Source organism: Artibeus jamaicensis, unplaced genomic scaffold (genome assembly GCF_021234435.1).
Source record: "Artibeus jamaicensis isolate MK-2021 breed Jamaican fruit bat unplaced genomic scaffold, CSHL_Jam_final contig_1417, whole genome shotgun sequence".
Taxonomy (NCBI): Eukaryota; Metazoa; Chordata; class Mammalia; order Chiroptera; family Phyllostomidae; genus Artibeus; species Artibeus jamaicensis.
The window spans coordinates 437,097-452,340 of NW_026521282.1; the positions used below are offsets into that span (position 1 = coordinate 437,097).

A 15,244-nucleotide genomic window follows, 5' to 3' on the forward strand; every position below is an offset into this window, starting at 1 on the left:
TTGCCAGAATTCCAAATTCCATGAGGCAGCCTCTGAGCAGCCCACAGCCCAAACGCCATTTCTCTCCCTGCTCTGAAGCCATGCAAGTGTCCAGGGATGCACGCACCTCCCCCTCATCTTTCAGGAGACAGAACAGGCCTTGCCTTTACTCTAAAACCAAGCCAACAGCAGTTCCTTCTAGGGTCTTTGTGTGTGGTCAAACCAGGTCCCTATCTCTTTACCACCCGCTGTGTGGCCACCTCTTCTCCCTTCCATGAGGAAATCTTCATGGAGAACTAGTCTGTGACCCCCACCAGCTGCACCAGGCAGCCTGAGTCTGAACTAGATCCCTCCTCTCTTCTGCTCCCCATCACCAGTTGTCATCTATGATACCAGGGACAGCACCTCATCTCCCCAAGTTCTGGGCCTGCCTAGGGAAGGGCACCTCAGTTGGATTCAAACTCTCCACTGGCTGTTTAGAATCTCCACGGGACAGACCTGTACTGACGAAGGCCCTTACCAGGCTCCTCAGCAGGCCTTGGTGCCTTCTATGGTTTGCCCCCCTTAGTCCCTAGGTCCCTTGTCCTGCGGGGGGGGGGAGCGGTGGCCTGCACTGCCATGGCACTTAAGTCCACCCAGACCCAAGTGCTCAGAGCCTGCCAAGCCTTACTGGAAGCCCTGACCATGCCACTCTGGGTCTGGAAGGGCACCCCTGGCCCCCTGCTTGGATCACACTCGGATAAGGAGAGGAAACCCCTAGTGCCCCAGGTGGATGGCAACCCCAGGCTGTCTGTGCACATATCACATGGTGCCCTCTACCGGTGCCTATTAGCATGCCCGGTCCCTTCCAAGACTGCTTGCTCCTAGAGTGCTGGCAGCCTCCTGGCCCAGTGCCCCATTTCCTCTAGGGTAGCGCAGGGAGGGAGGGAAGCGGTGGGGACCACAGGGCACAGGTGCACAGGCTAGAGCCGTGCAGAGCACTGTGGAGTGGAAAGGCCTGCCAGGGACAGGGGGCATCTTGGGGAAGACACGGGGGCAACCTGGGGGCTAGGCTCTGCCAGTGCTCCAAGTGGTCGCTGCACTCGGGGCCTCGCGCCCTGGCCCGGGCCCCGCGCTCTCCCACAGCTCATCCTTAGGATCCAGCCCTGACTTTCAGCTACTGCCCAGGTGTTCCTCCGGGGTACAGCCGGGGAGCCCCAGATTCTGGGGCCCGAGACAGCGGGAGCTTCAGGGATGGGACGGGCCCACGTAACTCAGAGCAAGCGGCTCCAAGCGCGCTGGCCCCGCCCCGCTCCCAGGCCTTGGCCGGTTTCTGCCGGTTCCACTCACAGGGGCCTCACTCTTCACTTTTCGCTCCTACACACCGGCGCGTGACGTCCGGGCTCGCTATACCCCGCCCCACTCCTAGTTCTGTTGAATCTACACATTTCCATTACCGCAGGCCCCACCCCTTTCCAAGTCCCGCCCAAACCCCACAGTATACGACGCCTGGCTTGCCGACCGCACCCCTTCCCAAGGCGCGCACCCCGCCTTCTCCCACGGTCCCACCAGTCGGCACTGCTTTGGCTACTGATCACTCCCCGCCCCTCTTTCTCCTCTAGCCAATCCCGCCCTTTTGTGTCGTCTGGGCTCACCGTCTCCGCCCCGCTCAGTCCAAAAGCCAAACCGGTCTGCTCTGGCTGCTGCCCAGCGTTCTGGCTCCGCCCTGCGCTGCGCGCGCAGCCCGTGGAGCCCGCGGTTGTGATGCAAGCGTGACGCAGGCGTAACGCCGGTCCTGCCGCTCCCGAGGCGCTCGAGCTGTCCCAGGCGCGCTTCGAAGGAGCGGTAGCTAGGCCTGTGTTGCCAGGCCCGGGCTGCCCGCAGGCTTCTGCTGCCAGCTATGGACGACTACGCGGTCCTGTCGGACGCTGAGCTGGCTGCCGTGCTGCGCCAGTACAACATCCCGCACGGACCTGTTGTGGGTACGCGGCAGCGGGTGGGCCCCCTCCTCGCGCTCGTCCCGGCGCTTCCCCCCCCTCCGGGCCCTAGCCCCCTCCCGGGACTCCCCCCTCAAGCTCCAGGCCCACGTTCGTGACCACCCCGCGCCCCTGACCCCCCCCCCCTTGCCCTGTGTCTGGCCAGGCTCCACTCGCAAGCTCTATGAAAAGAAAATCTTCGAGTACGAGACCCAGAGGCGGAGGCTCTCGCCCTCAAACTCGAACTCGTCGTCCACATCCTCTTTCTCCTTTCGGTTCTCCGGTGAGGCCCCCACCCCAGAGCCCCACCTGCTGTCCGTGGGGACTGGGTTTGGGCTATAGGGAGGATTGGGTCACACGGGTGTGGCAGGGGCGCTAGCCAGGAGGGACACGGGGAAGGGAGCTTGGGGACAAATGGTCCTGCTTCCCACTCCACCCCCTGCCATTCAGACTTAGATTCAGCATCGGTGGACTCGGATATGTACGATCTGCCCAAGAAGGAGGACGCCTTACTTTACCAGAGCAAGGGTAAGGCATCGGTGGGGTGGGCCGAGACACTCCCTCAGGGACCTCAGTGTCAGGGAGAACCTGAGACCTCAATCCCCACTGTCCCTCAGCAGTCCTGGAGGGGAGAGACTGTCACAGGCCCCAAATGGGATTTGAATTAGGGTCATTGGGCCAGGTGGGGGACACCACTGCCCTCTCTATTACTGCTGTCCCCCCCTCCCAAGGCTATAATGATGACTACTATGAGGAGAGTTACCTGAGCACCAGAACTTATGGGGAGCCTGAGTTCGGGGGCACATCCAAGGGCTTCCGCCAGCACGGGGCTTCACTCTCAGATGCTGACACCTTTCACCACCAGGTGAGCAAGCTTTCGGGCACCCTGTGCTTGGGTACAACCTCAGAGGGTCATAGCTGGGTTTGAATAAATCAGGGGAGCCCCTGGGTACAACTGGTTGCTCTCAAGCCTCCAGGAAGAAATGTGGTGACCCGATACCTGCCTGGTCAGGGGTGTGTCAGGACTGTTTGACTAGAACACACGGAGCACACTCTGAATCCTGGTCTGGGAGGCTGGTTTGAGCTATTTTTGAGATTCCTGGAGCAAAAGGTGGGCTGCAGGCAGCCAGGACAGTTACTGAGCAAGTGGCAAAGCCCCACATAGATAAGGCCAGGAATTCAAAAAGGGTTCTGGAGCAGGGCAGGGCCCTGACCTTTAAACAGGGGTCAGGATAAGCCGGTCAGGGCAGTTTGGACTGAGGACCATGCTGATCCAGCCAGTTAGTCTCTTCACCTTGATTCTCTTCTTTAGGTGCACGATGATAGTCTTTTCTCTTCCGAAGAGGAGAGCAAGGATGGGTGAGTGTGGTGGGGAGGGCCAGGAACCAGGACTGATCCTGGGCCCAGGCCCTCAAGGTTCATCTGCTCCTTTCTTTGCCTCAGGGAACGCCCTATGTATGGCCGGGACAGTGCCTACCAGAGCATCGCACACTACCGCCCAGTTTCCAATGTTTCCAGAAGCTCCCTGGGCCTGTCCTATTATCCCACATCCTCCACCGCTCCTGTGTCCTCGTCTTCATCTTCCCCCCCATCGTGGCTCACCCGCCGTGCCATCCGGCCAGAAAAGCAGGCCCCTGGGGCTGGTCTGGGCCAAGACCGCCAAGTCCCACTCTGGGGCCAGCTGCTCCTTTTCCTGGGATTTGCTGCCTTTCTGCTCTTAGTGTACTACTCCATGCAGGCCGAGGATAGCAACCCCTTCTGGACGGAGCCCTGAGGGTCTGTCCGGTTTCGTGGCCAGCTGCTCTTGGAAGTTCTGGCCAATTGCCTTAGCAGTGTTTGCTTGGGGAGGGGGGTGGGTTGTTTTTTTTTCTGTGTGTTCTAGTTTAGGGGTGCTGGGCCTGGCCTGGGGTAGTGCTTGCTCCCCCTGCCTTGTCCTGCCAGGGAGACAGCAGACCCAGGCCCTCCATAGCATGGTGGACCTGGGCGGGCCTTCCTCTGGAGTCTCCTGACCCTGCTTGCCTCTGATCCTTAGGACCCAGGGGGGCAAGACCCTTCTGGAGAGGAGAACATAGTTGTTGTCACTGCATGCCTCCTGTTCTTGTCATCCTGTTGTGGGGATTAACCAAAGGCCACCCTGACTTCTTGTTTTCGTGGACACACAATAAAAAGACTGTTTATTTTTAACGACTTGGCTCTCTTTCTGCTCAGGGTGGGGTTGGGCTCCTGTGCTTGGGGCGTCCGCCATGGGTCTCCAGGGTTACCTGGCTTTGTTCTCCCTTTTTTGCTTTGGGCTTGGGGGTATGGATCATATTCTACCCACAGATAGGTTTGTGCTTTGCTTGTGGGGTCCACTCCCAGATTTCTTACAACTACTTATGAAAATGACTACAGAACCACAGAGTGTGGCAAGCCCAGTTGGAAGTGCAGGTGAGGCTGCAAGCACAATGCTAGCCGCGGATGTTTGAACCAGGAAGAGCTGATGCCATCTAAGGGCAGCTGTGCTCAGTGGGCCTTCTGGAAAACTGCTAATTTAATGATGTGGGGAAGGCTCCCAGGACTCTGAAACGCCCCTTTAGCTGAGTATATTCTTGTTTATCTTCAGTTTTTTCTGTTGTGGGTATTTCATAGTGTTCAAATTTTACATACGTGTTTAAAAGTACACACTAAGGAAACAGGGTAGAATGCCATGTGAGGCTGTGCATTCTCTTGGTACGCTGCCAGCAAAGGTTGGGAAAGCAGGGAGCAGCCATCATCTGCTCCAATCAGGCAGATGGCAAGCACAGGTAAGGCCAGGGCTTCCTGGACAGGCGGCGCCCTGGCATCAATCCATCTCGCCTCTGACTGGCTCCTTGCTACAGGTGGTAGGACTAAGTAGGCCCCAGCTTCCCGGCTGGCACAGTGCCCATGCAGCACCAGCATGTGCCACCCGTAGGCTGCTGAGCCTTGGAGGCTCTCTGCTGTGTGTGGCTACATGGCCAGCTTGGGCCAGGGCTGGGTCTGGGACCTCCCTATGCACAGCTCCTGGCAGTTTCTCCTTGCTGCGTCCTAGTCTCACCCCACATTTGTTTTATGTTTTCCTGAAAGTAACACGTGCTTTTTGTGCATTTAAAGTGTACAAAGGAATGAGAGAAATGAATTGGTTTTATTTGTCTCACCACTCCCACAGCCACAGCCTCCTTTGTTTGCTGCAAGCTGCTGCCACCTGTGGCATGGACTCCCCAGACCTCCAAACTCTGCCCCTCACCATCCTAGTGCGAGGGCTGAGACCGACATGCTCCATGGGGGGCGGGGTCAGGGTCAGGGAATGCTGCCTCATCACTGATGCTCAGGTCAGTGAGCATGTATGAGGGGCGACAGGCAGAACAAGTAGGCTGAACCAGGACCCCAGAGGGGCACAGTGACACAGCTTGTTTCAGCAACGGATCCCAAATCAAGTATGTTCAGGGGGGAGCCCCCACAAGCACTGCTCGGGACTGCTGTTGCACTGGAGAGGTAGGTGGAGCCTAGCAATCCCCAGGTGGGGCCTGGGGAAGTGGCAAGGATGACGTGCCAAAGCTCTAGAGTAGCTGGGGTGGAGAAAAAGGACAGCACGAGAGGAAGGGGCGTGGGCTTGGAGCATCCCAAGGAAGGGAAGAGAGATGGCATGGCTTCTGGGTAGATTCATTTCCCTAAGTCTGGTCCTCCATCTGTTTCAGGAAAAAGGGGGAGGCTAGATAAGTGTGCTTGGCAGCCAATGTGACATCTGCATAAGAAAAGCAGCAATACTCTTATGATGTAGTCACCCCCTTTTCATTCATTCATTCCCCAACAGCAACCACATTCATTCATCACCAAGTGCCAGATGGAGGATTGCTGGGGCTCCCAGCCAAGGGGCTTTGAGCCTCCCTCCCCAAAGCTCTGAGAACACGCCCATCCCTAGAAGTCCCAATAGCTCCTGAGGTGTCTGGACGCCCCTAGGACATCCCTGCAGGCCTGGTCTCACTAGTCAGGGCTTCATGGGACCCTGAATGCTCTTGTACCCTCCAGTGATCCCAAGGGCTCTGTGCACCCCCATTCCCACTCTTCATATCCAATCCCTAGAGCTCTAGAGACCCATAAGGGCACCTGAGAGCTCCCTAGTGCCCTGGGCACCCCAACCCAAAAGTTTTCCAGGGCTCCCTGGGCCCCCCCAAAAACCTCCAGGTTTGAAGGTCTCCACCCAGTGTATTCCAGGGTTCTGGGACTACTCCCCTTCCTTGAGAACTCCAAGGGGACCACCCTCCCAAAAGCCCTCTAGGGCTCTCAGTTCCCCCATACACAGCAACCGAGGGCTCCAGCACTCCTACCCCCCAGGATGCAGGCCAATGTCCACTCCCTGCTTCCCTTCCAAGGGCGCCAGCACTGCTGGGGACACGGCAGTGGCAACAGCTGCTTGTAGGTTAACAGCTCATGGCTCTGCTTCCACTGGCCCAACAGGTGCTGTTGGGGTGTTGGACACAGACAGCACTGTGGGTGGCGGTAGGGGGAGGTGAGATGCACCCTGGGGGTGAGGGGTATAGAGAGGAGTGCCCTACTGGGGGGACAAAGGGACAAAGAGTGAAGCTCTGAAATCCCACTCCTGACCTCCCCCATGAAATCAGCCCCCCTGACAGATCCAGGAGAAGCGGGGGACAGCACTGCACAGGCCCACAGGTGTCCCTGCCTTGACCAACATGCTGCTCAACAGCAACTGTTGAGCTAGAGACAGTGCCTCCGGAGCCGGTTAGATCTTGGCACCAAGCAGGCAGCCTCCAAGAGGACAGCCCAAGGGATACACATCCTATGCTTCCAAGAGGCTGGACTACTAGGGGCTTGGAGAAACTTAACTGGAAAGTGGTGCTGGGTCCTTGCTGCTTCTGCACCTGGGGCTGGACTGCTGCCCTGGGCTTTTGGTGGCCAGTCTGCAGTCCACCCCGGGGGCTCAGGACATAGCAGAATAAAATTCCCTGGCCCACCACTTCACTCCCCCACTATCACCAAAGGCCAGGAGTGGACGGGGCAGGTGTACTCGGGAGGCTTCTAGAAGCGACCCAGCTGGAGAGGGGCCAGGAGGCAAGAGGTCGGCACCAGTGGGCAGACAGACATTCCCCAAGGCACCCCTCCTCCCCTCGGCCCACCGGGCACCCAGGATGCTGCACACGAGGAGTGCCCCTCGCTCCCCTGAGTCACCAGAGCCTCCTGCCCCTCCCTGGGCAGGCCCCTCTGAGGGGAGACAGCCCCGCTTCCCTTACTCTCCCAAATGCCTGCTCGGAGATGGCCCCACAGCTGAGCTGAGCTAACCAGGAGTCCCTGTCCCCTCCCCAGAGACCACGCAGGCCCAGGCAGCTACGTGGTCACCCAGGCCACCAGTCCCCATGGCCGAGCCCTGCTCGCCAATAGGTGCCAGGAGCAGAGGAGCGGTCCCTGCCATGTGCCCCCCCGGCTCACCCAGCTCACCACAGAGTCAGGAGAGGAGGGGGCTGGTCAGCCTGCTGGGAGCCTCCCACGGCAGCAGGGGACAGCCAGGCTGACCGCCCTCACCCCAAGGCCGCCTCCACGCCTGTCTCCCCAAGAGGCTGGGAGGGACCCAGGAGGGGGGAGGAGCGGTGGACCCCCAGGGCTGGGCCACCGCCCCCTTCCTGACAGTGAGGGAGCCTCAGCAGGTCAACAAGGGCAACACTGGTCTGGGGACCCTTGGGGTCCCCTCAGGCTCCCCCGGCACAGGCATCCTCACCCATTCCAAGCACGGGGCCAGGGTGCTCCAGGGCAGCCCCCTGGGAACCTTGATGGAGCCAGTGGGCTGAAGAGGGGTGACCTCCAAGTCAGGGTCAGTGAGTGTGCAGGGTGCTGGGTGCCGGCCCCGGGCCATCCTGTGCACTCAGAGACGGACGGCTCAGGACGGTCTCATCCCATTGCAGGGCCCCGGGCCCATCGCGGCTGCACACGGGTCCCCGACAGGGCAGGGCCTGTCACATACAGCAGGCTGCTCCTCAGGCCCAAGGCGTCTCCAGGGAGGGCATTCCCTGAAGAGAGGACACTGTGCTGCTTGAGGTCAGGCTGGTTTCAGCCACCCCTGTGACCCACCACAGCTGTCACGGGAGGTCCCCCTGAGCCCAGCCAGGCTGCCTCCAGGGCAGCAGGGCTGACAAAACCGCCGAGCAGGGGGCGGGGAGAGGTTGGTTGCCTGTGGGTCGGCACAGCCGCCACAGACAGGCCCGGCACTGACTGCCCATGCCCACGGGGAGTGGACTCAGGTCCTCAGGCAGAGGGTGAAGGACGCAAATGGTCACTGACAGTGGGTGGGGACAGGGTCGGGCTGATGCTGTGACTGTGCCCATCCTCAGAGCAGGCCACCAGGAGCAGCTCCCCCAGGGCAGGGTGCCATGCACAGCTGGCTGAGGGAGGACCCAGTGCCTGTCCAGCCCTCCACGGCCTTTGTGGGCAGGCGGCCCCCCAAGGGAAGACTGCAGGGCACGTGGGCCCCCCTCACTGTCCCTCCTGCCCAGGGCTGAGGGTCAGGAAGGTGGCTCAGCTTTGGCACGGGCTGCGGGACGGTGCAGTCAGGGCACATGGCCCAGCACAGTGGCGTGGGGCCGCCCAGGCCCCAGCATCTCCAGGGGAGCCCCAGGACCTGTGTCACCACAGCCGGGCTGATCGTCCCCCGGAGTCAGAACCAGCATCCCCGAGGCAAGGCCAGCGAGCATCACCTTCTTCTCTGCTTCTGCTCCTGGGAAGCAGAGAGCCCCGCCATCACTCCCCCCCCCCGAAAACTCACTGTGTTTGGGTTCAAAAAACGCACAGCAGCCCCGGATGGTGCCAGGAGCCGTTGCCAAGGGCCTGTGTTGCCCAGCAGCAAGAGCCAACAAGAGAAGCCTTGCTGCCCACAGAAACCGAGTGACAAATTCAGAGCCACCAAGCAAGTCATTGGGGAAGTCAGCTCTCATCCCCAGCCAGGGAAGGGCAGGTGTGTTTCCAGGGCAACGACACGCAAAGGGCCTCCTTCAGCCACAGTGGGAGCTCCTGCCTGAACAAGGGGTCACTCCGCTGCCCCCCTGCCAGGCTGGCACCTGCCACCACCACACCCAGCTACCAGCACCCAGCCCAGGGCTACCCGGTCCCCCCATTGCAGAAAAGCAGCTTGCCAGCATGCACCTCCATAATGTGGCTGCGCCTCACCGTTTCCTGCCCCCACGCACTTCGAGGCTGCAGGGTGGAAGGCTGGAGGGGAGGGCAGTGGGGAGAAGCCTGTGTGCAGGGAGAGGTCGCCCCTGCCTCAGGCAGGGCAGCTGCCTGTGTCCCTGGGGAAGAAGTGTCCAGGCAAGACTGAGCTGCTGGGCGGGGACTGACAGGGCGCTGGCAAGAGCTGCTGTGAAGAGAAGGAGCTTCCTGCCCCTGGGCCTGGGGCTGCCACCAGGGCTGCAGACTCCCCCGCAAAGGGCAGAGAGCGCACGCCATGGGCACATGGGGGCTCTGACACACAGCCTTCTCTCCTCTGGCTTCTTGTGGGATTGGGTTACAGTGCTTACAGTGCTTAAAGACAAAGAGCCACTCTGGCCTGACAAACACAGGCCCCGCCTGTCTTGGTGCAGAGGCTAGAACTCGCCACCACACATCCACAAGGGACCTGTTCTTGAGGGGCCTGTTCCATGAGGCACCAGGAGTCCTTGCCCCTGGACACCCAGATGCAGCAGCCAGGATGCTCCTCGGAGCCTTGTCATTTGCCATGAACAGAACAGCCCTCACCCTAGCAGGTGTCCTTGTTCCCTCCAGCAGAGTTCAGGGTTCACCTGTGTGACCCATAAACAAATGGCAGAGGTGAGGGCACATAGCTGAGAGATAAAGTCATAAAGAGACTGGCTTCCATCTGGGGGCTGCTCAGCCTCTCCCCTGGCTCTGGGAGAGCCCTGCCTGTCAGCCCTACAGACAGGCCCATGGCGGGGGGCGGTGGGGGGGGGCACTGAGACCCCTGTCACATCCAGGAGAGAGCTCCCCCACTAGGTAGAGCAGAGGGCTGCAGCCCAGCTGATGCCTGGTCTGTGGCCTGTGAAAGATCCTGAGGCAGAACTTCCAGCCAAGCCCTGAAGCTGCCCTGGGAGGTCCCAAGTGTCAGTTGCACCAGGGCGCTACATTTGGGGCAGTTTTCATGCAGCAACAGGGAACTAACACACTAGTGGGAGAAGTGGAGAAGGGCCCCGGCCGGTTGGCTTAGTTGGTTGGAGCATCGTGCCCACTCACCAAGGTTGCAGGTTGGGTCCCCAGTAGTAGCATATGCGGGTTTCAACCCATGGGTGCCTGCATGTCTGGAACGGCAATCGATGTTTCTCTCTCGCTCTCTAATTCTCTCTCTCTGCCTCTTTAATAAACAGCCCTGGCTGGTGTGGCTCAGTGGATTGAGTGTCAGCCTGAGAATGAAAGGTCGGCAATTCAATTCCCAGTCAGGGCACATGCCTGGGTCGTGGGCCACGCCCCCAGTTGGGTTGTGGGAAAGGCAACTGATCCACGTATCTCGCACACATCGATGTTTCTCCCCCTCTCTTTCTCCCTTCCCTCTCCTCACTCTAAAAGAAATGAAATCTTTTAAAAAATCAATAGACATCCAGCCAAGATGGAAGTGCAGGTGGAAACACTGTACCTTCTCGCATAACCAAGTTTAAAAACAATGAAGTTTTAGCAACAAAAATGCAGCCAAACCACAGAAAATTGAACTATATGGAGTCCGACAACAACGAACCATTCAGCCAGACCAGTAAGGGGGGGCGGAGTCAGCAGCTGGTGGAGTGGGGGTGTGTGGTGGGGGCGGTGGGGGGAAGCGGCTGGACCCACAGGTGCGCAGGTGTGGGGTGGCCACGGGCGGACCCAGTGATGGCCCAAGGCGGCTGGCTGACCACGTCACATATTTGCGCACAGATAAACCAGGCCAAAACACGAGCAGTGAGACAGACCACACGAACCAGGACCCCAGTGCCGGGAATTAAAGCCTAAAAGCACCAATTGAAAAAACTTTCGGGGGTCGAGGTGCCAGGAGAGGCTCCTAGGCTCATAGGGAATTCATTGGAGAGACCCACAGGGTCCTGGAGGGGGCACAGGCCCACACACCAGGGAACCAGCAGCAGAAGGGCCCAATTTGCTTTCAGGAAGCAGCAGAGGGTACCAAAACCCAAGAGAGAGCAAAAAAACCCGCCACTGCCCCTCTCTGACCCCGCCCCCACATTCAGTATCACAACCCAGTGACTGAGTTGCCCGGCCCTGCTGAACACCTAAGGCTCCACCCCTCATATGTAGCAGGTGGGAACAGACCAAAACATTATTGCTCAAGAGGAACAGCTCAAAGCCCCAGTCAGTAATGCTGAGCGACCAAGACAGAGCCAACCTATCAGATGTACAGTTCAAAACACTGGTGATCAGGATGCTCACAGACCTGGTTGATTTTAGCCACAAATTAGAGGAACAAATGAAGACTAAACTAAGTCAAATGAAGCAAAATGCACAGGAAACCAACAGTGATGGAAAGGAAACTGGGACTCAAATCAATGGAGTGGACCAGAAGGAAGAAAAAATGACCAAACAGAAAAGAATGAAACAAGAATTCTAAAAAAGAGGACAGCCCTGGCTGGTATAGCTCAGTGAATTGGGCGCAGGCCTATGAACCAGAGGATGGAGGTTCGATTCCCAGTCAGGGCACATGCCTGGGTTGCAGGCCAGTTCCCAGCAGGGGTCGTATGAGAGGCAACCATACATTGATGTTTCTCTCCCTCTCTCCTTCCCTTCCCCTCTAAAGATAAATAAATCCTTAAAATAAATGAGGAGAGGCTTAGGAACCTCCAGGACATCTTTAAACGTTCCAACATCCAAATCATAGGGGGACCGGAAGGGGAAGAGGAAGAGCAACAAGTGGAAAACTTATTTGAACAAATAATAAAGGAGAACTTCTCCAATCTGGCAAAGGAAATAGACTTCCAGGAAATCCAGGAAGCTCAGAGAGTCCCAAAGAAGTTGGACCCAAGAAGGAGCACACCAAGGCACATCATAAGTACATTAGCCAAGATTAAAATGAAAAAGAGATTCTAGAAGCAGCAAGAGATAAGGGGACAGTCACCTACAAAGGAGTTCCCATCAGACTGTCAGCGGATTTCTCAAAAGAGACCTTACAGGCAAGAAGGGGCTGGAAAGAAGTATTCCAAGTCATGAAATCCAAAGACCTCCATCCAAGATTGCTCTATCCAGCAAAGCTTTCATTTAGAATGGAAGGGCAGATAAAGTGCTTCTCAGATAAGATCAAATTCAAGGAGTTCATCATCGCCATGGCCTTATTATATAAAATGTTAAAGGGACTTATCTAAGAAAAAGAAGATAAAAAAGATGAACAGTGAAAGGACAGCAAACTCACAGTTAGTAACAACCACACCTAAAACAAAAGCAAACTAAGAGGACAGCTAGATCAGGAGCGGAACCATAGAAATGAAGATCTCATGGAGGGTTAACAACAGGGGAGTGGGAGGAGGAGAAGCGGGGAGAAGGTACAGAAAATAAGTAGCATAGACAGTAGGTAGAAAATAGATGGGGGTAGGGCAAGAATAGTATGGGAAATATAGAATCCAAAGAACTTGAGACACATGGTCATAAACTAAAGGGGGGGAATGGTGGGGGGGGGGGGTGCAGGGTGGAGGGGAATGAAGGGGGGAAATAGAACAACTGTAATGGCATAATCAATAAAATAAAAATTAAAAAAGAAAAAGAAGATAAAAAAGATGAACAGTGAAAGGACAGCCAACTCACAGTTATTAACAACCACACCTAAAACAAAAGCAAACTAAGCAAACAGGTAGATCAGGAGTGGAACCACAGATATAGAGATCACATGGAGGGTTAGCAACAGGGGAGTGGGAGAAGGAGAAGGGGGGAGAAGGTACAGAAAATAAGTAGCATAGATGGTAGGTAGAAAATAGATAGGGGAGGGCAAGAATAGTATGGGAAATACAAAATCTAAAGAACTTGTGACACATGGTCATAAACTAAAGGGGGGAATGGTGGAGTAGGGGGTATGCAGAGTGGAGGGGAATGAAGGGGGGAATTGGGACAACTGTAATGGCATAATCAATAAAATATATTTTAAAAAATCAATAAACATATCTTCAGGTGAGGACTTCACAAGTAAAGAAAGAAAGAAAGAAAGAAAGAAAGAAAGAAAGAAAGAAAGAGAAAGAAAGAGAGAGAGATAAGAAAGAAAGAAAGAAAGAAAGAAAGAAAGAAAGAAAGAAAGAAAGAAAGAAAGAAAGAAAGAAAGAAAGAAAGAAAGAAAGAAAGGAAAGAAAGAAAAAGAGAAAAGAGGAAGGCTCTAGATCTGGCTGGTGTGGCTCAGTGGATTGAGTGTCGGCCTGCGAACCAAAGGGTAGCTGGTTTGATTCCCAGTCAGGGCACAGGCCTGGGTTGTAGGCCAAGTCCCGGGTGGGGGGGCACACAAGAGTCAACCGCACATTGATGTTTTCCTCCCTCTTTTCTCCCTCCAACCCCCTCGGCCTAAAAAATAAATAAATGATATTTTTTTTAGAAAGCAGAAGGCTCTGGTCTGAAGCAAACTGACAAGAAACCCCAGAAGCCATTAGGAAAAGCCTGGAAGGTCTGATGACATGGAAACCAAATTCATCTGCCTGACCAAACACAAGCCCCAAACCACAAAGTCAAGGGACAAGTGACCAAGTGGGGAAAAAATATTGGCAAGATGTGACTCAGGGCTCCATCATTAAGGTAGCAAGAGCTTGAAACCGTGCACAGGGTACAGCCTGATGACCCAAAAGGAAAAGGGGTCAAGGAGGGGAAGGGTGGCAAACGAAAGCCAAAGGTTGCTCCACCATCTGTCCCAGAGCCAGAATAGGCTCGGGTGCTGGGATCCCAGGGACAAACGGTGGTGGCCAGGGACTGGCGATGCACTTCACCTGCTGCTCCAACTAGATGACAGGCCACCATGGAGCCGCACACAGGCTGACCACTGACCGCCCCAAAGACTGGCCAAGGAAGGTGGATGGCGCTGCTGGGCAGTGACACCCAAGAGCTGGGAGACCCTCTTGGTGAGGGACGTTAGGCGGGAAAGGTGGAGGCCTCACACCAGCCAGAGGGCGGGCCGCGCCCCTGACCTGATCATTGTCAGGGTCGTCCCAGGCAGAAAACTGCTTTCTGGCCCCCTAGTCCATGTTCCTGCCCTCAGGGCCCATGTCCCCTTCCCATCCCTGAACTGGGTTTGGGTCTTTCCTCTGACCCATCAGAGAGTTCTTTCCATCCCCAGGGCCAGGCACAATTCTGACCTCCGCCCCTCTCTCCCCAATGTGCCCAGATGTTACCAGGTGCAGTCTGGGAACTGCTGAGCACCCGCACGGAACCCGACACCATTCCCAGGCTGGGCTGTGGACAGGGCCCTCCTGTGTGCCCGGGCGGGGCCGGGTGGCTGCTGCTAAACAGGAAGCCCCTGATCTCTCCAGGGCTAGCACCCTCCCAGCATTCCCCACACCTGCGGGGACCCTGTGGGCAGCCAGCCCCAAGAAGGGCAGGGGGCACCCACCTAGGAGCTCCAGGTCTTCAAAGAAGGGCTTCTCACAGTGGGGTCCCTGGACCAGAATCATCGGCACCACGGGAGATTGTGAGAGTCCCCTCTTCTCAGGCCCCACCTCAGATCTGCAAGTGAGGTGGGGTGGGCCCACTGACCTGGGTTTAAACAAGCCCTGCAGGTGCTCTCATGCACCTGCACCCTCCAGCGTGACACCTACCAGCCCTCTCTCTGCAGGGCTCACCTTGACCTCCCCAGGCTGGAGGTAGGGGGGGCACAACTGATGGCCGCAAGCACAGCTGTCCTGGAGAACAAGAATGCCTTAGCAGGATTCCCGCCACAAGAACCGCCACTGTGAGGTGCCACAGGGAAGACTGTTACTTCCTGTCGTCCTCACCTTCAGAAGCGTGCACATTCCCAGGTGACTGGCCTCAACTCTGTCCACCTCTCCCTGGATACTAGACTCATTTATGTGTGTGTGTGTGTGCATGTAGCCTATGCTTTACAGAAAACTCTCCAGACACTCAGGAGGCGCAGGAACACAGTGGGCCCAGCAAGGAATGTGTACATAAGTGTGTGTCCTGGGTGCATTTGGGGGAGAATGGAAGGTCCCATGAGCTTGGAGCAAGGCCACTCTCAGGCTACGGCAGAGATGCAGTGATCTTGCCTTTTGCCATCCCAACGGGGTCACCACCCTCCTTTTCCCTCATCAGGTCCCTGGGGGCCCAATACATTCACTGTCCCTTGCCATCTGGAGAGCCAGGCCCCCTCAGGA

The 15,244-nt window shown here is 56.9% G+C and overlaps 2 protein-coding genes across 2 annotated transcripts in view; one reads left to right on the forward strand and one right to left on the reverse strand.

Annotated features, from left to right (window-relative positions):
• FLNA (filamin A) overlaps positions 1-15,244 on the reverse strand; it is a 52,939-nt gene that overhangs the window by 28,705 nt on the left and 8,990 nt on the right. The gene's annotated exons all lie outside the window — the stretch shown is intronic.
• Positions 1,709-4,118, forward strand: EMD (emerin). The gene is made up of 6 exons (XM_037148168.2): positions 1,709-1,940; positions 2,101-2,217; positions 2,385-2,462; positions 2,666-2,799; positions 3,247-3,293; positions 3,378-4,118. Exons 1-6 carry the CDS (start codon positions 1,859-1,861, stop codon positions 3,706-3,708), a joined length of 789 nt encoding a protein of 262 aa, XP_037004063.2. The 5' UTR covers positions 1,709-1,858; the 3' UTR covers positions 3,709-4,118.